Raw genomic sequence first — 27,343 nt, 5'->3', positions numbered from 1 at the left:
TCTTATAACCTTGAGGGGCCGGCTTATTAATTCTAATAGTTCTTTGGTACATTTCTTAGAATTTTAATATGCAGTGTCATGTCATCTCGAATAAAAAAAGTTTTACTTAACTCCTTTCCAGTCTGGAGGCTTTTAATTTATTTTCCTTGTGTGGTTCCCATGATTAGACTCTCCAGTACAATATTAATCTTAAGAGGGAAACATTTAGTCCTTCACCAGTAGGGATAACATTTGCTGTGGGTTTTTCATAATTGTTCTCTATCAAGTTAAGAAGTTCTCTTCTATTCTCAGTTTTTATTTGTTATTCTGTTAAAATGGCATATTACATGAATTGATTTTTGTATGTTGAACTATCCTTGCATTCCTGGATACATCCCACTGGATCATGATTCTTTCTATATGTTACTGGATTTGATTTGCTAGTATTTTGTTGAGGATTTTTACATTTGTATTCATAAGAAATAATGGTCTATAGTTTTTCTGTGACGTCTTGGTATGATTTTGGTATCAGTGTAACATTGGTATCATAGAATGAATTGGGAAGTGTTCCCACTTCTTTATTTTTAGAAGGGTTTGTGAAGCATTTGTGTCAGTTCTTTAAATGGTTGATAGAATTAACCAGTGAAGCCATCTGGGCCTAGGCATTTCTTCATGGGAATTAAAAAAAAAAAATTTTTTTTTTTAAATTACTAATTCAGTCTCTTTCCTTGCTATTGGTCCATTCAGATTTTCTATTTCTTCTTGAGTCGGCTTCAGTTATTTACTTCTTTCTAGGAATTTATTTCATCTAGATTACTTAATTTGTTAGCATATAATTATTCATAGTATTCCCTTATAATCCTTTTTATTTTTTTAACGTTAATAGCAACGTCCCTCCTATCATTTCTGAATTTAATAATTTGAAACTTTTTTCTTTTTCCCAATTAGTCTAGCTAAAGATTTGTCTATTTTGTTGATCTTTTCAAAGAACTAACTTTTGTTTTGGCTGATTTTTCTGTTTGTCTATTCTCTATTTCATTTATTTTTGCCTTTTGCCTTTCATTTGAATGTTTAATTCATTTACATTTAATGTCATTTTTATTTTCTATCTGTTTTATGTCTTTTTCCCCCCATTCCTCTATTACTTTTTTTGTGTAAAATAGATGTTTTCTATACCATTTTAATTCCAGTTTGTTGTTTCTTACTCTTTTGTTGTTGTTGTTATTTTCTTAAGTGGTTGCCCTGGAGATTGTAATTAATATCTTGTTGTAAAGCAATTTCATTCAGTTTTAATGCCAACTTAATTTCAGTGGTATGCAGAAAGTTTACTTCAGTATAAGTCTTTTCCTTTTGTGCTATTATTCTCATACAAATTACATCTTTATGCATTATAAGCCCATCAACACCGTTTTATAATTATTGTTTTATGCAGTTATCTTTTACATCAGATAGAAGAAAATAAGTAAATGCAAATATATATTTGTAATGTGTTATTTACCTGTGTAGTTACCTCTACCAAGTGCTCTTCATTTCTTCAGGTGAGTTTGAGTTACTGTCTAGTGTCCTTTCATTTAAGCCTGGAGGACTTTCCTTAGTAGTTCTTGTGGAGTAGGTCAGCTAGCAACATGTTCTTTCAGGTTTTGTTTATCTAGGAATGTCTTAATTTCTCCTTCATTTTTTTTTTGAAGAATAGTTTTGCTGGATATAGAATACTTGATTGACCATCTTTTTCTTTCAGCACTTGGAGTATACCATCCCATTGCCTTCTGGTCTCTATGGTTTCTGATAAGTCAACTGGTTATCTTACTGAGGAGTCTTTGTACATGCTGAGTCACTTTTCTCTTTCTGCTGTCAAAATTCTCTTTGTTCTTGTCTTTGGACACTTCAAGTCTGAAGTGCCTATGTTTGGATATCTTTGAGTTTATCCTGCTTGGAGTTTGTTGAGCTTCCTGGGTGTACAAATTAATGTTTTCATCAAATTTGGGAACTTTTCAGTTGTTATTTCTTCAGATATTCTTTCTGCCCACTTCTTTTTTTTCCCCTTCCTCCTGGGACTCCTATTATGTGCATATTGGTATTGTTGATGGTGTCCCACCTCCCTCTGAGGCTGTGTTCATTTTTCTTCATTACTTTTTCTTTCTGCTCCTCAGACTGAATAATCTCAGTAGACCTAGTTTTAAATTAGCGGATTTTTTTCCCCCTGCTGGTCATCTGCAGAGGAACCTCTCAGTGAACTTTTCATTTTAATTATACTTTTGTATCTCTAGAATTTCTACTTAGTTCTTTTAACAATTTTTTATATTGATATTCTCTGCATGGTGAGATGTTCACATAGTTTAATTCTTTAGGCAGAGTTCCTATCAGGTCCTCAACCTATGTTTAATTGCTTATTTAAGTTTTTGTCTAGTCAGTCCAATATCTGGGTTTCCTCAAGGACCAGTTTCTATTGACTGCTTTTTTGCGCCTGTGTTATGACCAAAATTTTCTGTTTCTTTGTGTATCTTGTAATTTTCTGTTGAGAACTGGGCATTTTAAATATTAAAATGTGGCAGATCTAGAAATCCTATTTCCCCTCTTCAGAGATGTGGCTTCTGTTGTCATCACTGCTGCTGTTCATTCAGTTACTTTCCTGAACAAATTCTGTAAAGTCTTTATTTTTTGTTGCATGTGACCATGAAGCCTGTGTTCAATAAGCTTAGTTGTCAGCTAATGAATGGACAGTGATTTCTTTAAATGCTGGGAACCAGTCATTCTTGGAGCCTTTGCCAAGTTGCTCTGTGTGTGTCTATGGGGAATGCCTTCAGCACTTTAGCAGGCAGTTTGCAGATCTTCTTGCGCCTTTACTCCCCACTTATGCAGAACCTCAAAGCCAGCCAGAGATGGGGGATTAAAGTTTCCTCAGGCCCTTACTGGCCACGTGCACTGTCTTACACATGCACATGGCCTTCTACAATCCTAGGAATTAATTGGAGCTTTTTAAAGCCTCCTATAGGTATCTCATTCCCCAATGTTTCCTTTTAAGTTTTTTGATCAGCATCTTGTTAGCCCCTCCTGGTATTGCCACCTCGGGCAGTTGTAATGTAATACTAATACTTTCAACAGACACTCTGGGGATAGTATTGTTTGCACAGTATGTATGAGCTCTGATACGGGTGAAAAATAACAAATCCTGTTAATGGAGCTTTTCCAGGGAGCTTCCAGACTAGTCAAATAGTGACAGTTCTCTGGGGATGGGTTTTTTGGTAGCTTCAAATCACTTCTGCCTCCTTCAGTGGCTGCTAGGCTACCATGGTTGTGGGGCTGTTGTCTTTTAACCCCACCATTAGGCTAAGGATATGGGGATGGGGATAGGTCAAAGTAAAATGTCACAAAGCTCACTATCTTTATGGAGATTTAGCTATTTTTACTTCTCAGACTACTGTAAGCCCTTGTTTCATTTCTAGAGTTCTGCAGAGGTTACTTTTTACAAATTTTGCCAGTGTTCTCATTGCTTTTATGGAGGAGCAGATTTTCCAAGATCTTTACTCAGCTATTCTAGAAGTGTTTTCCCTGCCAGTTTGTTTTTAACTGAGTTATTTGCAAGGCTAACGAATTCTACAACTCCAGTGCCATTCACATAAGGAGTCCATCTGAGAAGCTTCCCCCAGAGGGAGCAGTCTGCACCCTCTTGTAAGTTTGCTTTTTTCTTATTAATTTATTAACTTGTAGAAGGTCTTTAAATACTCTAGTGAATAGTCCTTTGTCATTTTCATGTGTTGCAAAACTTTTACCTGTTTGTGGCTATTTTTTCTTCTCCCCCCTTTATGGTCTTTTAATGAAGTTCTCACTTTTATAAGATTTTTGAATTTATCAATATTTTCCTTTATGATTTATATTTTTTGTTTTCTCATTAGTGGAGTTTTTCCTTACCCCCAATGTTTTCTAGATATCCTCCTTTTTTTTTTTTTCTAACAAGTTCCTACTGCTGCATTCCCATTTTCTACCTGGAGTTGATTTGTATGTGATAGGCTTTAAGGAGTTCAGTTTCACATTTTTCTATATTGGATATTCGATTGCAGCAAATGTCACTTCTCACTTTACTGGTTTGCTGGACCAGCCCTGTCCTAAGTCAGTTTCTGTCTATGCAGAGGTCTCTTCATAAACTCTGTTTTTTCTTGCTCAGTTCTTCTTAACCTATGGCAATAACACCTTGTTCTTTAGGAATGTCTTGAATGGTCTGAGCCTTTTGCTCTTCTATTGAATTTATGGCTCAAATGAAGGAGAAATAACACCTTCAGATGTTGATTCTTCCAAATTATGAACATGATAATGTATCCATTTACATAGATCTTCTTAACTCTTTCAGAACAGTTTTATCATTTCCTCTCTAAATCTTATACATCTGGAATTTGATTTATTCCTAGGCTCTTTATATTTCTTAAGCTATGGAAAAATGGTATTAAAAAAAATTAGTTTTTAATTGTTGCAGATCTATAGGGGTGTAATTCCTTTTTCTGAACCCTGTGTATATTTTGTATATGGATTCTGTGTCCAGCATCCTATACTTGTTTTTCTTGACTTACTGTGCCAGCAAGTTGCAGATCTATAGGGGTGTAATTCCTTTTTCTGAACGCTATGTATATTTTATATACGGATTCTGTGTCCAGCATCCTATATTTGTTTTTCTTGACTTACTGTGCCGGCAAGGCCCTCTAACTGAAAAGAAGTAGTGATAACAGGATGCTTTACCCTGATCTAAAGGAAATAGTTCAGCATTTTACCATTAAGTATAATGTTTGTTTGTTTTTTTTTATAGGTTTTATGTAGCAAGCCTTTGTTAGGTTAATGAAGTTCAATTCCTTTCCTAGTTTTATAAGAATTTAGTTTTATTTTCTTATCACAAATGGATGTTTGATTTTTATCATGCTGCTAGAAAGGAAGTCCTAATCATTAAAATTTTTAAAATTTTATTTTTCTATTTCCTATAGCAAAGAAGTTTGTCATCCTGATATTGGTGGCAAGATCATCATGTGTCCTCAGTGTGATCAACATTGTTCATTCTGGAATCTTAATATTACTTGCGAGTCCTCAAAGGTAATTTTTGTTACTCTAAATATTTGCAAATAATGGAAGATTTTTTTTTCTTCTAATAATTTTAGCACAGCCTGGAATTATTTTTTTTTCTGTGAAATTCAGAAAAGGTAATTTTCAAATAAGCCTCCAGATATTCTGAAAGATAGACATGGAATGTATGTGTTTATTCCTCTTTTACAAACAGGAAATTGAGATGAAAAGCCTTATCTAAAATCTTCAGGTGGGTCAGTGAGGAACTGCAGAATTGAACTATTGTATTATTTGAAGTAATCAAAGCAGAAATTTCAAAACCAGCTTATCTCATGAATACTGTTTAATAGGTTTACTTATTTTCCTTAATTCAAGTGAGTAGAAACCTGATATTTGTACTTGTATTTTTCCACTTCCAAGGTGTGCTGAAACTATGCTACGTTTTTTTAAAAACCCTGATCATCAGATTTAGGCTCTGTCTATGACTATGCATAAGAAAGTCTTTGTATATAAATGATAACAGATACTCACTTTGTCCCAAAACATTCCCACAAAACACACCTGGTTCCCTTAAACATGCTGAAGATCTTGAGCTATATGACTTGTTAAAATCCAGGACCTTCAGGACAAGTATTGAGACTAGAGGTAGCTTACTGAAAGGCATTCCACAAACTCTAGCTAGAGAGAAAGATGGTCATCTTGCTTTGGAGAATTTTCCTGACAACTTTGACCTACTGTTCTCCCATGTTGTGATCTTTTCTCTATCCCCTTGTTCCACCGTGAAAACTTAGGAATCTTAAATGACTTCAGAATATTCCAGCCTACTCCATCAGAGTCTTACTTAAACCAAATACATTCCTATTACAATGTCACTTAAAATTTATATTTTGAAAGATTCTTGACCTTTTGACACAACAACCCTGTGAGGTAGGCAGAACAGGTACTACCTCCATTTTACAGATTAAAACACTGAGGGTCTGAGAGATTAAATAATTACCTCAAGGTCACCCACCTAGTAACTGACAAAGCCAGAAATTGGGAGCACATCTGCCTTTCTTGCCATTACTGTGTTCCTCACCAGCTGACAATAGTAGCAGCCACTTCACTCACAAATTGAGCACTGTGTTTGAAAAACGTTCCGCTACTTAATTAAGATGATTGCAGGGTATTGTCGACACATGGAGTTTTACTCTTAATTTATGAATTAAAGTAGATTTCTTTGCCTGTCCCCCAGAAATGAACACAAATTCTAGACTTTAAAAATCTGTCATAAATCACATAAAGTAAAAGACTTGAAGCTCGCAGGAGGGATGCTGCCTTCCAGCGATGTTGACTCATAAAGGTCACTAGTTAGCACATATCCCTGGACACTGGGTCTAAGGCAAATGCCAGTGATAATGCCAGAGGCAAACTATACTCCACAAAGTACAATTGGAAATTTCATTTTCTTTAAGAAATTCTCTTTCAAAACACCACGCCCCCATCTCTTCTCTCAGTTCTTTTCCACCGACCCATCCCTAAACACGTGACTTTCAAATATGTCCCTGTGTATATTTTTTTTTCATTGTTTTGGAAAAAATGAATCTTTTATTCTATCCTAATTTCCTAAAGAATCCTTTGAATCTTGTTAGGGTGATTTATTCTTTCATATGCCTCCTTCCCTTTGTAAAAGAATTACATTTTAAAAATTTTAAAGAGGAGAAAAAGAAAGCAGCTTTCCATGTCTTTCTGTTGGTTAATTCAATCATTTCTTTATTCATACATTTATATATTCGTTTCTGCCTCTTTCTTTTGGAAAGAGAGTATTCAATAATGGACATGAGTGCTAAAAGGGTTAATAAATTAGAAATAGAAAATTGTGATCAAGGAAGTGAGGGAACAGTTATAGAGATAATCAGGATTAATGTTGTTTTTGTGATTGAGCATTAAATAAGGTTCTTAGCTTTTTGGCTGGCAAGATAAAAGGGAAATGTGGTAACTTAAAATATTTTGTTCTCAGAAATACATTGTTATAAAATTTTGATTTTGTTCCTTTGCAGGAAGAAACACAACAAATGGTCACTTTTCTAGATTTTCAGTGGTTCCTCTGCTTTAAAACATCATGCCCTGCATATGCAGCCATCTTTTTTCTTTCCTGTTCTATGTGATTAAAGCAGGATGCTGACTGGGGCTGTTCTTAACACAACTGTGTTTCCCTGTCTGCCCTCCTGGCAAGCAAACTAAGCTGAGCTTTTTACCAAGAAAGCCCCTTGCTTACCTTCTCCCCTGATTCCTGCTTATGGGATATATAGAGAAGCCAGCCATCTTGTTCTTTCTGCTGAGTCCTCGATCCTCACAAATGTGGCAAAAATGGTAACTTCATCCAGGCCACCTAACTCCATCTCGTAGGAGTGCAAAGCACATCCCTTATCTTGAGCCAGGCAACAGGGTTGATCTTGGCATTAGTGGTAAACCTGCTTTTTCTTGCTACTCCTATTTTTTTTTTTTCTTTCACATTGACATAAGCATCCACTGGCTTTTTCTCAACATGGTAGGGCAAAGAATTCATGGGTAGGGTTTTTTCTTTCTGGAGTAGGTACTCAGAGGTATCAGGGCAAGTAGGGAGGTATCAGCTAGAGGCTTACAGTGATTCCTAGGAGTAGCATTGGACAGAATCTTCAGTAATACCATTATAATGCATGGAACATTTATTTACTGTTCTGCATAAGACTTTACTTACAGTAATTTTCACTGAGGGATAAGGCATAACATTAAATGAGAGCTTTGGTTCCATAAGAGTCAAAGCTGAAAGATTTGAAATATTAGTCCATGGAATGCCAAGAGTAGAGGAATAGGTGGGTGCAGTGTTCCCCAGAGTGGCCACTCACTTCTTAATTCTGTCTTCCTTAAGTGATTTTTGAGAGGAATAGTTGGGTAACAGTTTGGGATTGTGCTTTCTGATCAGGTTCAGATAGAGGATTGAGGGACATCTGTATGCTTTGGAAAACACACGTACAAGACGATGGTTAAGTGGATATTCTTTTATGAAAATAACATTTTCACATAGATGAAAGTTTACCAACTTTATATCAGTTTATAAAGGGCAACCAAAAAAGTTACTTAAAGAGTTTTCCTTAGAAGCGACTTTGAATTTTCTTTAGCAATTGAAAAGTTTGGGTTGTTTTTTTTTTTTTTTTTAAATCCTATAGCTACTTTTTGTATGCTGTCTTCTTTATTCTTCATATGATCTGTATGATCTTTCATAAAGTTGATATTCTACATGTTTGCCTACTTTTTCCAGTACCTTCAAACTTCATAGATTTTTTAGGATATGTAAAAATGCTCACTAGTGAAAAATTAGTAACTAATTGAAAGATTTTCCAGGAATCCCGAAAGGGAGATAGGTTATTTATATACTAGCAAAAAAAAAAAAAAAAAAAAAAGAAATTTAGCAGAACTAGTGAATAAAGCCTTCTTTGTACAGGTATATCATCTATTCATTCATGGTTGCACCCATTGTAATGTCAGCAACAGTCCCTGTGCCTCCTTAATCTCATGGAAGCCTCCGTCATTGATGGTAGAAAAGCCATCATTGGGTTTGGGGAAACACCTCTCCTTGGGCAGAGCCATCTCAGAATAAACCGCAGCCTTGTGCTCTTCTTAGCAAGAAAAGCAAGAACTCAGTAACTTATCATCTGACCAGGATGAGGTGATGATAAGATGCAAATTGTAAATCCAGAAGTTGCTTAGAGTTCCTTGTATTTGTAGAGCTATACACTTCAAGTTCACTAAGACAGCTTGTAAGAAGAGGCCATCATTCAAAAGTCTGATACTTTAAACTGAATGGAATCTTAATAGCTATGCCAATTTCTTTATCACAATATGGAAAATGCACTGTGGTAAATACAGCAAAGGCTCTTTGCTTTCAAAACAACAAGAAATCCCATCTGCAAGTATGTAGTAGATATGGTGATTGTTAAACTAGGTATCAGGTTTAAAAGAAATTCAGACTGTAGAATACACAAAGCATTGCATATTTGCTGAATGCTAGTGAGTAGAAAACATGATTCAGTTATATGTCATTATTGTATTTTCCAGAAACTGTGCATCTTTGATAGTTTTGGAACCCTAGTGTTTGCAGTATTTATGGGAATATGGGGTAAGTTACTTTCCTTTATTTTTTTGTTTACTTTTACGTCTTAACATTAAAAAAAAACAAAAACAAAAACCCTGAGAACATACAAGCAGCTAATTTAATACCATTTCACAATTTGATACGAGCTATCAAAGTAACCCACTTTTAGGACCTTGGATTGCCTAAACTTCAGCTCCCCTAGAACTCCATTTACAATCCTTAAGGCCATTGTACGAGTTACCGCATAAAAAAACTACTTCAAAATGTGGTTGCTTAAAACACACATTTAGTATTTGTCTTGTTCTCTGCATCATCTGGGAGGTCCTTCTCCAGTCATGTACTGGCTCAGCTGATGTGTGCAGTGAGCAAGCAGTTCTACTGGGGTAGATGGTCTGGCAGTTGCCAGGCTGGTTTGGTCTATGGGGCTCACTGTGCTGGCTTGTATTGCTCTACATGATGTCCCATCCTCCAGTGAGCTAGTCCAGGATTCTTCACATGGTGGCTTTAGACTTCCAAAGAGAAGCAAGAGAGGGCAAGCCCCAATGCACATTTTTTGAGTCTGCATTTGCCTCAAGTTTGTGAATGTCCCATCAGCCAAAACAGGTCATGGCCAAGCCAACAACAGTGTGAGGAGGTGGGAGGATTACCCAGGTGCTTGGATACAGGGAGGCATGGTTCATTGGGAGCCATTATTGTAACAGTCCCCACAGCTGTGATCCACCCTGACTTACGTGGGGTTGGGGTTCAGGGGAAGCAACACAGGAATTACAGGTGAGCTTTCTTCTTTATATTCTTTTATATGAGTGAGTATTTATTAAGTATGTGTTACTCTTATAATAGTAAATAATAATAAATTCTGTTTAATAAGTAGAATAGATATAGTCCTAAAGAATATAATTCTTACGTAGATGCTTTAACACTATAGTTACATTGTTTACTTTGAATACCATCATTGTAATGAGGCAACTATTTCCTCTAAATGCAGATATTTAAATGTTCAATTAATGTAAGTGTTCTACCATAGAAGAAAAAAATTCCATTTTCAAAAAAAAAAAAAATCCTTTCCAATTTTACTGTGTAAGTTAAGGGGGAAATAGAGCTCAGGTTATAGATAGTTGGGGGAAGAAAGTGACTCAAGTCTCTCATTCTTGAGAAGACAGCACATGAACTCATGCAGCTCACAGTGCTTTTTACATGTCCTTGAGATGTTTCTCTTCTGCACTGGTTGTGCCTATTAGAAGTCACCAGATAGATCACAGAACAGATGATCCAACTGTTCTGGACACTTTTTAGAGATTAGTTGCCACTCCTGGATAAAGCGAACTTTAAGATGGCCAAACTTATCTACAGAGTTACTGTCCTTCAGACATTTAGCTATGTTCTGGCTAGAGACCAAAACTAGCTAATATTTGACACATAGAAAAATAAAGATCAAATTTGTGGATTAAAATCCTCTGTACTCCTCTGTTGTAAACTATGTCATCCCCCCCCACCTCCGCCAGTAAGAGCCCAGGTACTGAACACATGGGTGGTGCTCACTTTTACTTACTATCCTAACCTTTGTCTCAGCCCTGATTTGTAATGTAAAAAATTCTAACACATCTGTTGAACTCCATATACTAATGGATGTTGACAGGCCTAATTTAGAAATATATTTTTTTTAAGATTTTATTTATTCACTTTAGAGATAGAGAAAGAGCATGAGCAGGGGGAGGAGCAGAGGGAGAAGGAGAAGCAGATTCTGCAGTGTGCGGGGAACCCGATGCAGGGCTCAATCCCATGACCCTGAGGTCATGACCTGAGCTGAAATCAAGAGTCAGACACCACCCAGGCGCCCCGAAATACATTTTAAATAAAACAAAAATATAAATTAACTTTAGCACTGGAAAGACAAACCTCCCATTTCCTAGCTAACCTTGCTTTCTGTGATCATTAACTATACCATGTTTATAGAACTGACTTAAGCATATTGAGCTGATTTTATGTCATCAGATTTTAGAATGCAGAAAACATTTCAACATTGCCTGTGACATCATGTGTGTATCCTTAAGGATATGTACGTATGACGAAGTCTTTAAGTGTCTTATATTGCCTTTCCTGCTACATCTGCCTATGAGAACGACTGCTCTGAACCTTGTTACAGAAAATCAGAAATTGCAGAACCAAAGAGGCAGGAGGACCATGTGAAGTCTTTTATGTCACCACTATTCATTCATATTCCTGTAGCATCTCCTGTGTGCTCAGATCGATCAGAGTATTTTTACTATGTTTCTGCTCCCTAGGAATTATAAAAGTTGAGGGTCGAAAACCTTTTGTAATAAATGTAGTACAAATCATGAACTTATCTGAATAATGTCCACCCTTTTAGGCCCAGCCAGCCAACACATTCATACTGACTCAAGTCCTAAACACCAGCCCAAGGCTAAAGTGCCAGTTCTTGACATCCACTTCTCCTTACTGCTTTGTTACTTTGTACCTACTTACTGGATTCTCCCTGGCTCCAGGCTCTCGGCTGCATTTTTAATTTTCACCTTTGAGTTCTGGGCTGGGCCTAGTGGTTTCCAGAAAAACACCAGACACTTGGTTTATGGGGAGCTGGGGAATCAGGAATGCAGTACCCTAACCAACTACACTTGGAGATCAGGAAACAGCTGTTGCCAATTAGTTCCAGAACTATACTGCTCCTGCTGTATCCACATCAGCAAAATAATGCAGCTCCTGCAACCACCTCTGCCCCCACTCCACTCAGTTTCTGATTTAAGTGACACACACATGCACCCGATGGGCATTTTATAAAATCACACCGGGAACCCGAGCTGCAAGAGAGTCTGAAAAAAAAAAATGTTTTTTTTTTTTTTTTCAACCTAGTCTTTTAGTTGGGAAGTTGGAATAAAGGCTGAAAGATGGATGGACCATAAACTGTTTTTGAATTGTGGTAGTTATCTGTCTTTCTTAGTTTGCATTTACTAATTTTCCAGGAGTGATGAGTCAGAGTAGAAATAAGCTGGATGCTGGAATCAAGGTCAAATCCTGGTTCCGACGATTATTATATGCGTGACTACTGGTCAATAAAGACGCCTTAGCATTAGACACACACACATGCCTTCTGCCCATCATGTTATTACCTTTCCCATGGCTGTAGTCTGTTTTCACAAGTTGAATAAATTATCAACGTCATCTTTAAAAAAATTAACTTCTCTCAGGGCACCTGGGTGGCTCAGTCGGTTGAGCGTCTGCCTTCAGCTCAGGCCATGATCCCAGGGTCTTGGGAGAGAGCCCCACGTCGGGCTCCCTGCTCCGCGGGGAGCCTGCTTCTCCCTCTCCCTCTGCCTGCCTCTCTGCCTACTTGTGCTCTCTTTCTATCTCTCTGTCAAAATAAATAAATAAAATCTTTAAAAAAAAGTTAAATTCTCTCTTTTAAACATTAGTATCATCCTGTATGTTAGACTTTACTGACTGTATAAAAGTGTTTTGGGTAATTAGAACAATTAATAACTTGGTACAGATTTCTGAAACATCAGTCATCACTGATGAGCTACATGCTTCTGTTCTCTGTTAGTCACCTTGTTTTTGGAGTTTTGGAAGCGGCGCCAGGCAGAACTTGAGTACGAATGGGACACTGTTGAGTTACAGCAGGAAGAGCAACCCCGGCCAGAATATGAGGCACAGTGTACCCACGTGGTGATCAATGAGATTACTCAGGTAAAGCGAATGTTATGTAGATGCAATTTAGTCTGTTTATACAGTGGTTCTCAACCCTGGTGGCACATTGTAATCACCTGGGGACCTTGGGAAGTCTTGATGCCCGGGTCCCATCACTATATACTCTGGTGGTACTTCGTGGCCTGGCGTATATCCTGGGCACAGGGATTTTGTAAAGCTTCTCTGGTGATTCTAATATGCAGCCAAGGTGAAGAAGTATTGCTTAGAACGGTGGACATAGGAGATAAATGTGACACCTTCTTTCATAATAAAGTAAAATCGGGAAAAAAATTAGACTCCAACATAAAATGTAGAAGAAAAGATGCATTGGTCTGTGTCCTTTCTTTCGTATTGATAAAAAATGCAAAATAGAAAAATTAGACTCTATGACATAGTTGTATAAGAAGGACACATTGGATTTTATAGTTGATCCTCAAATTTTCACATGCTTCACATTATTACAACCCCTTTTTCATCCTAGAGGAGCTGCCCTTTGTGTTGCTTTAAGCCTCGGTGACTGCCCCACCTTCTGGTTGGGATGCACACAAGATTGTGCAGCTGTTATCCAAAAGTTGGAGAAAGGATAGAGGAAGAAGGGAAACATTCGTTGAAATTCAACTATGTTTAGGGCTGTGCGAGGCATTTTATATAATTGGAAAGGTAAATTTGCTTCTGCTACTGCTGCTACAAAAATAAAAAAATAAAACTATTTCTCTCTCTCTCTCTTATGTATATATATTCCAAAGCCAGTGAAAGATAATTTTTGAATCATCTGCATTATTGCTCTTTTCCATCAACACAGAAAATCTAGAGCTGATTGTACTTGCAGTCATCAGCATAAGGACAGTCAATTCTGAATACGAATAATTCTTGGAAAGAAAATGCTTTTACCCAGAGCATCGGAAAAATGTCCCAAAGTATAGATTGTATAAATTGAATCACAGATTTATAGAATGCCAACACTAAAAGGAACTGGGGGGAGCAGTTCAGCCTCCTCATTTTATAAATGGAAAAAAATGAGGTTCAGTTATCAACAGGAGGTGACATTTGTCTTTTACAATGTGACAAGCTTCAAATAATTCCCATTATGAATCGCTCTCACTGTTTACTATGGGAGATGATGAAGTCAAACCATGTATTGTTGAAAGACTATACATCCAGAAATGAAAGCAGAAACTTAGATAAAATTAGATGTTGAAAACAACTTTTAAATACTGAAAAAAAAAGCTTATAATATTGGCAACATAGAAAAAGTACTGAAGAAAAGACAATTTAGTAACTTAAAATTGCCAATAAGTTAAATTTCCTTTGAAACACTGCTTGTTAAAAAATTGAAGATGAAGGGTCATTTTCCTTTTGTTGCTAATGCATCCTCCATTGGTTTAGAGAGCCTCGAGTGTGGTAATGAAGTGTGGGAATGAGACTGCCTGCAAATCCAAACACAGCAACTTAATAGCTGAATAATCTTCGACAAATGATTTAACTTCAGTATGCCATCGTTTCCTCAACTATAAAAATGGGAATAATAGAGTTGCTTCCTCACACGGTTGTGTAAAGGGTTAATTGAGTTAATGTGTAGAACCTGCTTAGAATAGTACCTGGCATAGAATAAATGTGTAAGTGTTTATAACTATTACTATGCTATAGTTGCTTGTATAATCCAGGTAAATCTTGAGAAGTATTGATCTCTTCTCTTAAAACTTAAATATATTCTTTTTTTTTAATTTAAAGATTTTATTTATTTATTTTGACAGAGAGAGACACAGCGAGAGAGGGAACACAAGCAGGGAGTGGGAGAGGGAGAAGCAGGTTTCCCGCGGAGCAGAGAGCCCGATGCGGGGCTCGATCCCGAGACCCTGGGATCATGACCTGAGCCGAAGGCAGATGCTTAACAACTGAGCCACCCAGGCGCCCCAAAACTTATATTCTTATAGGCCATGGAAACTCTAAAAATTCATAGCTATACCAAATTAATATATAAAGCTCAACCAAGAAACACATAGTGGATACCTAGTATTTGCAGACACCCGTGGAACTTCCTGTCCTCTATGGGCTCTACGCCGTCCTTGCTGCCATGTCTAACATCTCAGACAAGCTCAGGAATGTGGCTCTACAGCTTAGCATTGTCAGATACCCAGGCTCCTGAGCTAAGGTCATGGCAGATAAACAGTTCATTATTCATGCTTGCATTTTCAGAAGACGTTAAAATGAGCACTGCAGATGCCTTGTTGTGCGTATGTTTGAAATTAACCAAAAAAAAAAAAAAAAAATTCAGTTATGAGGAAGGGGGCTATGTTTGAAAACTAATTTTTAAAAAAATTAAGCCTAGGATTTAGAGACCAATCAGGAGAAAAAAAATCATTTCACCAGAGTACTCCTTTGATTGACCAAACTTTTTTTTTTTTTTTTTTAAAGGAACAAGAGCGTGTACCCTTCACTACCTGGGGAAAATGTGTCCGTATAACCCTCTGTGCAAGTGCTGTCTTATTCTGGGTAAGTCTGTCACAGACTTTTTAATATCTAATTGTAAGTATCCAGGAAACTCAAGGCAAGCTGGAAACTCTGTGTCTCATAGAATTGTTTCCAGAGAACCTCTCGACCACCACATGGAGCGGCTCTCAGTATCTATCCACTCGCGGTGGCTCTTCCAGTTCCTTTCACCTCATCTGTTTAAATTAGATGAGTGGGTCTGGATTTTACAGTTTCTGGTGAAGAAACCAAATGGGAGGCAACTAAAATACAATGTCTAGGAATAGCCTTAAAAAATAATAGGAACTATCAAAGAAAACATAAAAACTACTGAAAGATATAAAAGAAGACTGAAATGATTGTAGATAAAAAGATAATATTTCTAAAATAGGACTTATAAAATTAATTTTGGGTTTTATTATTAATAAAGTCATGTTAGTAATATAATAATTAGTAATATATTGAGAGTTTTATTGGCTCAAGAATAGCCAAATTAGAAAAGAGGATGTAAAGCCCAGATATGGGCCCTCATATCAATAATAATTTAATATATGAGAAGGGAGGCATTATAACTCAGTGGGATTATTTAATAAATGGCAGTGGAACACTTGTTAGCTCTTTGGGAAAAAAATAAAAATTAAAACCATACTTTGAATACATATTATAATTCCAGAAATATTCAAAAGGTAACACCACAAACCAGAAATAAATATTGATGAATATGCAATCTCTAGATTAAAAAAAAAACTTTCTAAACATAACAGCAGTGGAAGAAGTTTCAGAGGAAAATCTTTAAAGATTTCTACACATCAGTAGCATTCTAAGCTTAAACAAAACAAGATATTTTTGTTAACAACAAGGGCAAAGGGTTAATACCTTCAATACATAAGAAGTCCAGATCACTTGTAAGGTAACACCGAAGATCTCAAGAGCTAAGGAGGCAGAGAACAGGAACACCCTTTCACAAAAGAAAAAATACCCTGGTAAATGTCAGAGCTCAATACTAATTAAATCAGCGCCCATTTAAATGAGATACAATGTTTCACCTCTCAAGTGAGAAGGCTTAGTGTTTGTGAGGATGAAGTGCAGTGATCAGCTACTCTCCTACCTAGGCTTTGAGAATTTTAAGCTGCCCTGGACTTCTTAGAAAGCAGTTTGGTAGTAAGTTTCATGAGTCACAAATATTCATGTGCTTTAATCTACTAATTCAGCTTTTAAAAACCTTTAATAAGGAAGTATTTCAAAATGGTAAGAAAAGTCAGTAAAGATTTAGTCATATATTTATTACAAATATATACATTTATTTCTGTTATTTATTTGTATGCATTATTATATATAAAAATATCTCAGCCAAAATATCCTACTTCTAATCCTTCATACAGTAGAATATGGTATAGCAATAAGAAAGTATGTTCATGAAAATATTTTATGACATGTAAAAATGTTATGGTTATGATAGGCTTAAGGAAAGGATAAAATATGTAACATCATCTTTAATATGCAAACAGTGCATAATTCTGAAGGAATTATGCCTACATATAGATAGTACATAGATTTTTCTCTTTATTTTTTATTCTTTATTTTTATTAGTTAGGAGTCGTTTAGTTGTAGGTGCTGGAAAATCTCCAGTTGGTTTAAACAACAACAACAAAGTGAGGGTGGGTAGCATTTATTGGTTCCTGTAACTAAAAATCCCAGGTCTGAGGTATGGCTTCCATGAAGGATAGATAACTGCAGCCCAGATGACACCATGGTCTGTGTGTTTTGTTCTGCCTTCATTCTGTGTCCAGTGGTCTCCTGGCTTGGTCGTTGTAGGCACTACCTTGTCTCAAAATGGCTGCAGGATTCCAGATCTCACATCACATGCAAGCCAAGAGAGGTTTCTGTTAGCAGCTTCCTCTATTGACAGAGCAAGCTTCTCTTTCCCATAGATACTAGCAGATCTCTCCTCACATCCCACTGGCTCTTAGTAAATTATTTGTCAGTCCTTGAATCAGTTGCTGAGGCCGAGAGGATGAGATACCTGTTTGTCTCAAACCAATCAGGATATACCTGTAAAGCTGGGGGAACAGGGGGACAGTCCAGCTCAAACCATAGGACTGAAAATGAAGGAGAGGTTATTCCCCCAAAGCAAAATCTGGGTCTTCTTCTAAGACTGGGAACAGATCCAAGGCAGCAAAAGTAACCAGTGTCCACTATGGAGTAATTTCAAATGTTCTATGATCATATGTTAAAGTTATAATCAGAAAAGATTCATAAGGAAGTTGAGAATGAAAATCTTCTTCCCGGGAAGAAATACTGACCCTATCAAGTGCCCTGAAGAAGTATGGAAACATATTAAGTTTGTAAAAAAGCTCTGAAATGAGTTAGAAATCATTTCCTGACCCATGGAGGAGACAGTGCCATGTAGACTCTGAAGTCTCCACGTACCTCAGTTCTTTCAGTTACTAGTTGCTTAATTTGGGTCCGAGTCTTAATCTCTGTGGCTCTTTTTTCTGCTGTAAAAGATACTATACTACCTATCTCATAGGGCTGAGGTTGAGGATTTTAAAAATATGTGTGTGCTGAGGTGAAGAGTAAGCATTTAAAGAATCTCAACTATTATAATTACTTAGTAATTTAAAAAATTATTATGGAGATTTTTAAAAAAATATGTATGATTTAAATGGCCTATGTTTGTTGTGCTCAGAGAGGAAGGCTGGACATACCTTCTTGAATACATTTTTCTCTGCCTGGGCTAATTTTCACATGTACTCACGCACACAAACATGTCATTCCTTTCACAAGTATTAAGCCCTAACTGTGAAGGGAAGGAGATAATGAGGGAAATTAGAAGAGGAAATATCATGCCTTCTCTACACACTGATGGCTTTTTAAAAGTAAGAAAAGCATCTTGTTAACACTTCAGTCACCATATTCACAGCTACCATTTATATAGTACTTTTCATGTGCCTGGGCTTAATGTTCTAAGTGTTTTTACCTGGAGTAACTCATTAAATCCTCCCAACAAGCCTGTAAGTTATTTCCCAATAGGATCCCTCGCTATATGGGCAAAGAAATTGAAGCCCCAAAGGTTAAATAATTTGCACAAGGTCCTACAGCTTGAGGCAGAGCTGGGCTTCCAATGCAGGAACCTGGCTCCGGGGCCCCACCTGAAATCTCCCCACAGGTGGAAACCAGCCTCCCTCTGTTGCTGTAAACAACACGACATGATTTGCTTGGCCCTGAAATACACATTCTCGGTAGCTTTTCTCTCTGGTAGCAGTCATCACAAGCAGTCGGGCATATTGACTGCATGCTTTGGAGTAAGTCCAAGAAAGTAGATGTAGGGAAAACAGTTTAAAAAGGGTACCCTTCGGTGTGCATTACTCAGGGGCGGGAGAAAACCTGCCTAACGAGGAAGTGACATCCTACCACCTACGTACAAACTGGGCTTCAGATGCGCCCCCCCCGCCCTCCGCCACCCTCCCCTACTGACATGGGGTCTGTGCCGGCAAAAATACAACAGATTAGTGAAATGAATCTTGTGCACATGCAGGTATGAATCACTGCCCGTTTCAGATCTTAAGATCTAAGGGTGATCTTAAGATCTAAGGGTGAGAAGTGTGTGAAGCTTTCATCAGCCGATAACTGCTGTCCTCTCCAAATTCCCTCCGGGCACGTCTGCAGCCTCCCTGGTCCTGTTCAGAATCTCACCTTGTGCAGGTGACTAAGATAGAAGCTAGCACTTACTGGTTCTACTGACCCTTGAACCAGTGCTAGGTTCTCTGTTGGAAGGAAATATGTCCCCTTAATGGATGATAACTAAGCAAAAACTTTAATGCATACCCTACAGAATGCCGTAATTGTAGGAAAGATGTTTTCACGAGTTCTGCTATTCTGCTTTTTCCTCATCTGAAGATACATTCTTTTTTTTTTTTTTTTAATCTTTTTTAGAGCAGGTTAGGGTTTGCAGCCAAACTGCACAGAAAGTACAGGCTTCCCATGTACTCTTCCCTCCCTATGCAGTTTCTCCCATTGCTAACATTTTCCCTCAGTGGATACACTCTCTTCTGACCTCCATCATTCCTTTCCCTTTTTGAAATTTAACATGACCAATTTCCACCTGTCTCATGGCAGTTGTGTGAGTCCTGTCACTTCACACATGCACCTTGTCCATTCACACAGAGGGGTGCATTTTAAAATGTAAAAATACTACTCGTGAAGCTCATATTGCTGTGTTTATTGTGCTTCCAGATCCTATTGATCATTGCTTCCGTTATCGGGATCATTGTCTACAGGCTCTCAGTGTTCATTGTGTTTTCTACCAAACTTCCCGAGACCTTAAATGGGACAGACTCAATCCAGAAGTACCTGACTCCACAGACAGCCACGTCTATCACAGCTTCCCTCATCAGCTTTGTCATCATCATGATTCTGAACATCATATATGAAAAAGTAGCCATCATGATAACAAATTTTGGTAAGGTCCTATTATAGCTTAGGTCATTTGTAAGACATTTTTAGAACCTGGTGAAAAAGAGAGTCTGTGTCTCTTAGGCATTTCAATTTCAGTATGTTACAAATTTTAGAAAATTTCAAGTGTAAACATATTTTATCGAACCTGTGTGGGACATGAATTATCTACAGCTTTGCATTAGCAAAAGGGACAAAGCAAAGACAATCATTATAATGTCCAAGCTCTGTGTAAACAGATCAGCGCTGAATAATATTTTCAATTACGTTAGATCACGTACCCTATTGTTGAAAGTAAATAGTCTCTTTATTGCAAATAAGTGGAATAGGGTCATGGTTCCAGTGGCAAATATGCTCCTCTTTTGCTGAGAGGACAAGTAATCACACTGTCGCGTGGCTTCCCCCCATGCTGTTCATATTAATATAGCTCTGTTCTCATCAGCTCCCGCTTTTGTAATAAATGTTTCTCTCTCCCTGGCTTGTATCCCAGGCAGCTGCTTAGTGGTCAGAGTTAAGCACTCCCCACATGCTGCATATGCCTGGGTCATTGTCCGAATGGTCTGCTCAGCGGTCATCTTCTGAAAATGATCAGACTGATTTAAATTCTAAACTAGAAGGATGACCTGTTTTGTCTTCTCCAAATGCTTATAACTAGTTCTCCCTTGTTTTGTTTGTTTCAACAGTCCTACCTTGTTGCAATTCAGGAAGACAAGAGAGTATCATTTAGCAGGCTGTTCAAAAATAATTTTTTTGTCCACTTAGACCTGAGAGAGCACAGCCTTGTCCATTTGATAACACTGGGCTTGTAAATTTTAAGGAATCCTTGAATATTTTTGCCATATGGGATATTGTATTCTTGGCGGAAGGGGGAAGGAGGACTCATAACAATGTGTAAACTTGGAATTAACACAGTAGCTATATTAAGGAATTCAAAACAGCTTAAACGGCAACAGTGTGAATTGTATTTTTTTAAAAACATGTTAACTCATGTATCAGTGTCTTTGATTAGGGTCTCAAAGCTGTTCACAATTTTAAAATCTTACCTTTATTTAACTACAGAACTCCCAAGGACCCAGACTGATTATGAGAACAGCCTGACCATGAAGATGTTCTTATTCCAGTTTGTCAACTACTATTCTTCATGCTTCTACATCGCATTCTTTAAGGGCAAATTTGTAGGTTATCCGGGAGACCCAGTCTATTGGCTGGGAAAATACAGAAATGAAGAGGTATGAACTTAGAATTGGGTTCTCTTGACAATTTAAGCTGCTTCATGTTTTCTCCCGGGTGCCCAATGAAGAGTTTCTTCACTGTATATTCTTGAGATTCTCTTCACCTCAACAGAATAAATATCAGCAAAAAGTAAAATTAATGACTCAATTTCATGTTAGACCCATCTAGAATTTAAATGGGATTTTCTTTGTAATATTCCAGTGTGACCCAGGTGGCTGTCTCCTTGAACTGACAACACAGCTGACGATAATCATGGGAGGCAAAGCAATCTGGAATAACATACAAGAGGTGTTACTTCCGTGAGTATGAAGTTGTGTGATCTTGGGGCTATGACTGGGGAGAGAACAGCCCACCCATCCAAATCATTTGCCTGTGTGTTCACACAGCTGCATGCCCCCCTCTAAAATAGAGTAAACTCTATTCATTAAAGGTCTCCAGACAAGATGGTCCAACCAAAGGTGTAAATATATCCAGTGTTTAATAATTATGTTACAAAGAAAAAAATTTTATATTTAACTTAAATCCCCATCTGCTACAGTTTATGCCTGTTAGCCCATTGTTGGTAGCAAACTGATTCTAGTTCTTGGAGAGATGACCTTTGTTGGGGCTGTGAACTAAGTATTTCTCCAACTTCTCATGACTTTCTCCTCCCTTATAGTATGCTTTAAAAATCAACAGTAGTAATTTGTTGAGTTCCTAGTATGTGCCAGTCACTGTATTAAGTGCTTGATAGATCTCTCTCATTTAATCTTTCAGACAGTCCTTATTTTTATCTCCCTTATACAAATGAAGATTCTGTGGCTTAAAGTGGTTAAATGACTTACCCATGTTCTCACTATCCATAAGAGGCTACTGTGGGATTCAAATCCAAGATCCCAGGACTCCAAATCCATGTGCTTTCAACAGGAGTTCTCTTGTGGTCCTAAGGCACAAGATTACATAATGTTTTAAGAGATAATCATCTAAAATAATAACGACAAATGTTTTGACTTCCTGTTCTTTCCCTAAGAAATGAGAGCATCACATGTTAGCCAAGGTCACACTGTCCTTTTAAATCTTCACTTAAGCCCTATCCTATATCAAAGTGAATAGTCCAGTGCTATCTCAATTTCTGCACATTTTCAGGGGGCTTATTATATTCCTTTTTTATTGCTGCCGAACAGATTACCACCAACCTAATGGTAATGGGAAGACAATGGAAAAAAAAAAAAAACCACAAAACAACACAGATTCAATATCTTACAGTTCTAGAAGTCACAAGTCTGACACAGGTTTCAGTGGGCTAAAGTCAAGGTGTTGGCAGGGGCCATATCCCTTTCAGAAGCCTCTAAGATGAATCTGTTTCTTTGCCTTTTCTAGCTTCTAGGAGCTGTCCACATTCCTTGGTTTATGGCTTCTTTTCTCATCTCAAAGCCAGCGGTGTGGCTCTGTGTGTCTGACTTCTGTAGGCCCATCCCCCTAGCTCTCTCCCTTCTTCTCCCTCCCCCTTTGATTGATCCTGGTGACTACATTGGGCCCACCTGGATGATCCAGGAAAATCTATCTTAATGTCAGCTGATTTGCAATCTTAATTCTGCCTTACCATGTAACGTAACATATTCATATGTTCTGGGGAGTGGGACGTGGATATCTGTTGGGGGACCATTTTTCTGACTACCCCACATACCTTGTCAAGATAATTTCTGGTTCTGAGTTTCTGTTCTCACAAAACTTTTGACGTCTCTTCTGTCTTGCCTCCCACATCTATACTTTCTGCTTATGCCAACCCAAATGCCAGTTGTGGCCCCTCTCCTCAGTGTCCTCCAAAACCACTCACACAAGCAGCCTTTACTGACATTTGGGACATGGAGCCCGAAACCCAAACAACTTTAATTTTGAAATGAAAAACCCCCATCTTTTAAAAGTCTTTCCTCCCACTATATATAACTGGATTTTTTTTTTTTCCTATCACCCTTCTTTGTAGGGTCCAGACTCTGCTGCCTGTCTTCCCCTCTCTCTTTCTTTCTCCTCCTTCCCCTAACTTCTCCTCTCTCTTCCCTGTTATCAGGTTCCTGTTCATTCTTTCTGTGGACTATTTAACCTCTTTTTCTTCCCCCCTGTCTTTATAGAGCAGAAACCTCCGGGTTTCCATGTGCCCTTCCATGTTTCTTCACCAGGCTTTATCTTCCACCTTCAATGTAAACTATCAGGGTCTATCTCTAAACAGACACTCCTCTCCCCCACCAGCTCTCTCCTCCCCTCTCCCCACCTCATAAAAAAATGGATTCTGATCTTAGCTGTAAAATTAATGTTTTGGGGCCTTACTAGGCAGTAAACAACCCTTACCTTCACTGAGTTCATATTCAGATTTTTCCAAATGAGTAGAAGTAGGTCATGCACAAATACTGGATATGAAAATAAATATATCAAATAGAGGAAAGGCTTAACTCAGATTAGGCTAGTTATTAAACTAACTAGCCTACTTTCTTCAGAAAAACTAACTACTAGGCTAGTTATTTAAACTAAATTTTGATGACTAATTGGTTGTCAGTAAGCTATTTTCTGATTTTAAAAAAATAGTGGCTGTTGGTGGGGGGGGAACGTATATTTCTTAAACTGGTACTGAGAAATTCGTATGAAATGAAACTTGTTCACATGAAATATTTAAAAATAAAGGATGTATATAGTATCCATGGTCTGTTTATACTTGCACTTCAAGTGAGGCCATTGTTGCAAAATTTTAGTAAGCTAAGCTTTTTGTTTAGCTGTTTCTACCCCTGGCCTAAAATACTTAGGGGCAGTACATTTTGAATTGTCTTCCCCTTGTCTGAAAACTGGGAATGCTAAATTTTAGCCACTTTAGAGAGTGACTCGGGCTCTTCTCATCACTCTTCATTGTGCTAGGTGCCACTTTCCTTCTCACTGTTTCCACACAAAGTGAAAGAGCAATTACTCTTGCTTCCCAAAACTGCCCCCACCCCAAAAATACACAGGAGGGGAGAGAAAAGCCGTGTAAGTCAGTAGCTGTTTTCACACCATTTAAATATGTCAGAAGGAACATAATGAAATGAATGTCACCATAAGCTTGCCGCCTTCCACCCCCACCCCACTTGAGATCCTCAGTGTCGATTCCTGGAGCGAATGAAGAAGCACCTCTCGCACTGTGACCCCAGTTCCCTTTGGGGGAGCCAGAAACCCAAACAACTTTAATTTTGAAATAAAAAAAACCCATCTTTTAAAAGTCTTTCCTCCCAATATATATAACGATTTTTTTTTCCTATCACCCTTCTTTGTGGGCTCCAGACTTCCTGTACCCTCCTCCTTCCCTCCTCCCCTAAATCAGTACCTAGGATTTAGCAGACACTCCCCAGCACCAGTCGAGTGAATGAGTGAGCCATAGGCTTCAAATACATAACATCAGCAAAGTAACACAATTGTTTGTTGGACCCAGAGAACAAGCTCAGAGCCCTTTGTCCATCCCAGCCTCACTTAGTATTTTGATATTTGAGGCATTCCCAGGAATTTTATTCTGTGCTTGACAAAAGGCTAATACAATTGCTGCATGGAGCCAATCACTCTGGAGGTTTTTATGATAAAATGTTAAGGAACATAATTATAGTCGAATATCCAAAGTACCAATAGCATTGTTCTTTGGTATTTAGATAATGGATGGCTGTAATTGTAATCCATTATATGTTTTCTGTATTTTTCACAATGGGTATGCACTACTTAAAGCGAACTATTAGAGAAAATGTCCCTTCTCAAGACCTGATTTAGCTAGAGGATGAACCAAAGACATACAATAAGAGAACCCTAAATACAGCTATCCCTCACTATCCACACTGACCCTTTACTTTCAGGAACAGTAAAATAGATTCAGATAGTGAAGGATGCTTGTATTCAAAATTAGCAAGTGGGAATACTGTGGAATATCCTTAAATAGAAATGGTGATTATCTGTAGCATGTGGATTACATATGATAATGAAGAAACAAAGAGAAAATGAGGTATAAAGTGTTTTATACCATGCTTTACACATAATAAGGACTTAGGGAAAGGTAACTTTTTACAGTACTCTTCTGTTATTGCGAGTAGGCATGGTAAGTTCCTAAAAAGCCTATTTTGTAACCCCTGCTAGAGGGAGGAAGCTTCCAACCGTGGCCAGGGGTATCTGGTATCTGAATTTTTAAAAAGTTCTCTAGGTGATTCTCATGTGCAGTCAAGATTGGTATCTCTGCACTAGATGCATAACCCACTAGAAAACCCAAGAGACCGAGGACAGTGATGAATGGATGACAGCCCAAGATTTCCTACTGCAGATAAGTGGTTCAGCTCAGGAAGACTGAACAAGAGGCTCAGAGTCTGTAGCTCAGAAAAGAAAGCTAGTCAGAAAGACTTCTAATACGACCTATTACGGGCGAGGGAAGGCAGGACAGTACCAGAAGGAAGCGCTAGATGAGCTGGTCATGCAAGTGGTTGCCAGGACAGAAGTTTCATCCTCAGTCCAAATTGTAATGGATTTGGAGCCCTGAGAGTAAAAGAATGCCTCTGTGGGCCATGAGGATTCTGTCCAGAGGCTGAGGCTGGAAGTGTGAGGCAGAGCAACAAAACAGAACAGTAGAAACCGGAAGTCTCATGTTTGGTTGTCATGAAGGGTGATGGATGATGCTCCCTGGGTCACAGGGCCCCCGTCAAGTTCCAGCCTTGCCTTAGACTTGACTGATTACAGAGCTTTGGGTTGGGGCACAGGAAGTAACACTAGCAACAAGCATTCCGGATCATTCTAAGTGCTGAAGTGAGATCCACCCATCAAGACAGCATTGGGTGTCCCCAAGCCAAGATTCCAAGTCACGGAGGCCGTGTTCACCATCAGCCTCAGCCAGTTAGTCTGTATTGGTCAAAAGAAAATCCTGTGAAGGGGGTTTTGATGTGTTGGAAAATGTGCTAAATACTTTATCTGTTCTGAATCATTTAATCCTGACAGAAACCCTGGGCAGTATAGGCTTTATCACCTGACTTTATTTGAATTTGACGCAAGTCAGAGTGTAAGCAATGAAGTGTGGATTCGGATTCGGGGGTGTCTGAGGCCGTGTCCCCTCCACTTCCCACAGCCTCCTGCTGTGTCCCTAATGTCACAGAAGAGAAAGAAGTGGGCAAGATTGTGAAGCCAGGGGCATGTTCTGTTGTAGAGCAGTCTCCCCGTCGTGCACCTTGGGGAGTGGTCAGTAAAGTTACCACAGAGACCAGCAGGACACTTAGCATGACAGGCTATTTGTAATTCGTCATCTCTCCGGCCGGGGGTGCGTGTGCGGCACCTGAGCGTGTGCGTCTGCAACCTCGAGAGTTGTCTTTACGGGAGGGTGAAGCTTCTCATTATCCGAATTTGAAAATCTGTACAAGCATGTTCTTGAATCGTCCGAAGCTTAGCCCAGATGTTTGTATTTGAAGTTGTTTGCTGCTGTTGTGCCTCTTATGAGGAGTTCCACAAGGAAACCACAAGCTAGCTGTTGCCTGAGGGGACAACGGTTCTTTCGCCTACAGGTGCACACTTCGTTTCACTGCCAACTTCAATTTCTTTTCAGGGAAAATTGCCATAAAAGGCTGTGGGGGGGGGAGAGGGGGCACATTTATGGGGAGGCATTGAGAAAGAAAATAATGTAAGAGACAACAGACGATTCTGTGGGGCCAGTGTCCGATAGAGCAGAGCGCTGGGCATTTTCACTACTCGGGTTCTTGACTTATTCAGCTTAAAATAGGGTCTTGGACCTGTTTCATCTAAAATGAAAATATATCCCCATTTCCCCATTCTCTCAGAAACCTTTAATGGCTCGCTGCTTCCCCCAGAGTAAAAAATGCCCAAATCCTCACAGTGGTCTCTCTTAGGCTCCCCACTGCTCAAAACTACCAGAGTGGTTTCCTTCTAGCCCGGGACCACACCAGGCTCCCTGCGGTGCTCCTGCCCCTGGGGCTCAGTAGTCTCTCTCGCTCCTGCCTCCTTCATATTTGTATTCAAATGTCACTCCTCCTGAGCCCTTCCCTGCCACCACCCTTCTCCCCCTACCACAAACACAAACAATCTCCATTCCTTGCTCTGCCTCATTCTTCTCCATGGCATGATCACCAGCTCACATACCATGTCTGTCTGTATTCCATTTTCTCTGGCGATTTCATACTGGAAAGACCATTTTGGATAATAGCAGCCCAATGGGGCGGGGTGCAGGGGGTGAGACTAAAGTTAATCAAATGAGAGAAACTATTTCTAAAAACTAACTGCCATATGAAAAGGAGCTGGGCGAAAAAACGGTAGCAGTTACAATTTTAACAAAACCTGGTATTAAGTAATAAAAACCTGGTAATAATAGTTTTTCAA

At 38.5% G+C, this 27,343-nt stretch overlaps 1 protein-coding gene and 1 long non-coding RNA gene across 4 annotated transcripts in view; one reads left to right on the top strand and one right to left on the bottom strand.

The window, feature by feature from the left end:
- The window catches only part of ANO6 (anoctamin 6), a 183,853-nt gene that overhangs the window by 135,513 nt on the left and 20,997 nt on the right, over positions 1-27,343 (top strand). For both annotated transcript variants that reach the window (XM_045873584.3, XM_045873585.3), the window contains 7 exons: positions 4,947-5,052; positions 9,100-9,160; positions 12,696-12,838; positions 15,254-15,331; positions 19,544-19,769; positions 20,822-20,991; positions 21,197-21,294. In XM_045873584.3, coding sequence (XP_045729540.1) covers positions 4,947-5,052; positions 9,100-9,160; positions 12,696-12,838; positions 15,254-15,331; positions 19,544-19,769; positions 20,822-20,991; positions 21,197-21,294 — 882 coding nt within the window. The remainder of the gene's footprint in view (positions 1-4,946; positions 5,053-9,099; positions 9,161-12,695; positions 12,839-15,253; positions 15,332-19,543; positions 19,770-20,821; positions 20,992-21,196; positions 21,295-27,343) is intronic.
- Positions 21,828-27,343, bottom strand: part of LOC129045795 (uncharacterized) — a 338,247-nt gene continuing 332,731 nt past the window's right edge. The window contains exon 3 of one of the 2 annotated variants that reach the window (XR_010411545.1): positions 21,828-21,917. This is a non-coding gene — a long non-coding RNA (uncharacterized LOC129045795). The remainder of the gene's footprint in view (positions 21,918-27,343) is intronic. The other variant, XR_010411544.1, reaches the window with a different exon arrangement.

This window comes from Mirounga angustirostris, unplaced genomic scaffold (genome assembly GCF_029215605.1).
Source record: "Mirounga angustirostris isolate CCGP_5_RB_7025 unplaced genomic scaffold, mMirAng1.0.hap1 SCAF_5, whole genome shotgun sequence".
NCBI classification, from domain to species: Eukaryota; Metazoa; Chordata; class Mammalia; order Carnivora; family Phocidae; genus Mirounga; species Mirounga angustirostris.
This window is presented reverse-complemented; position numbering and strand designations above follow the sequence as displayed.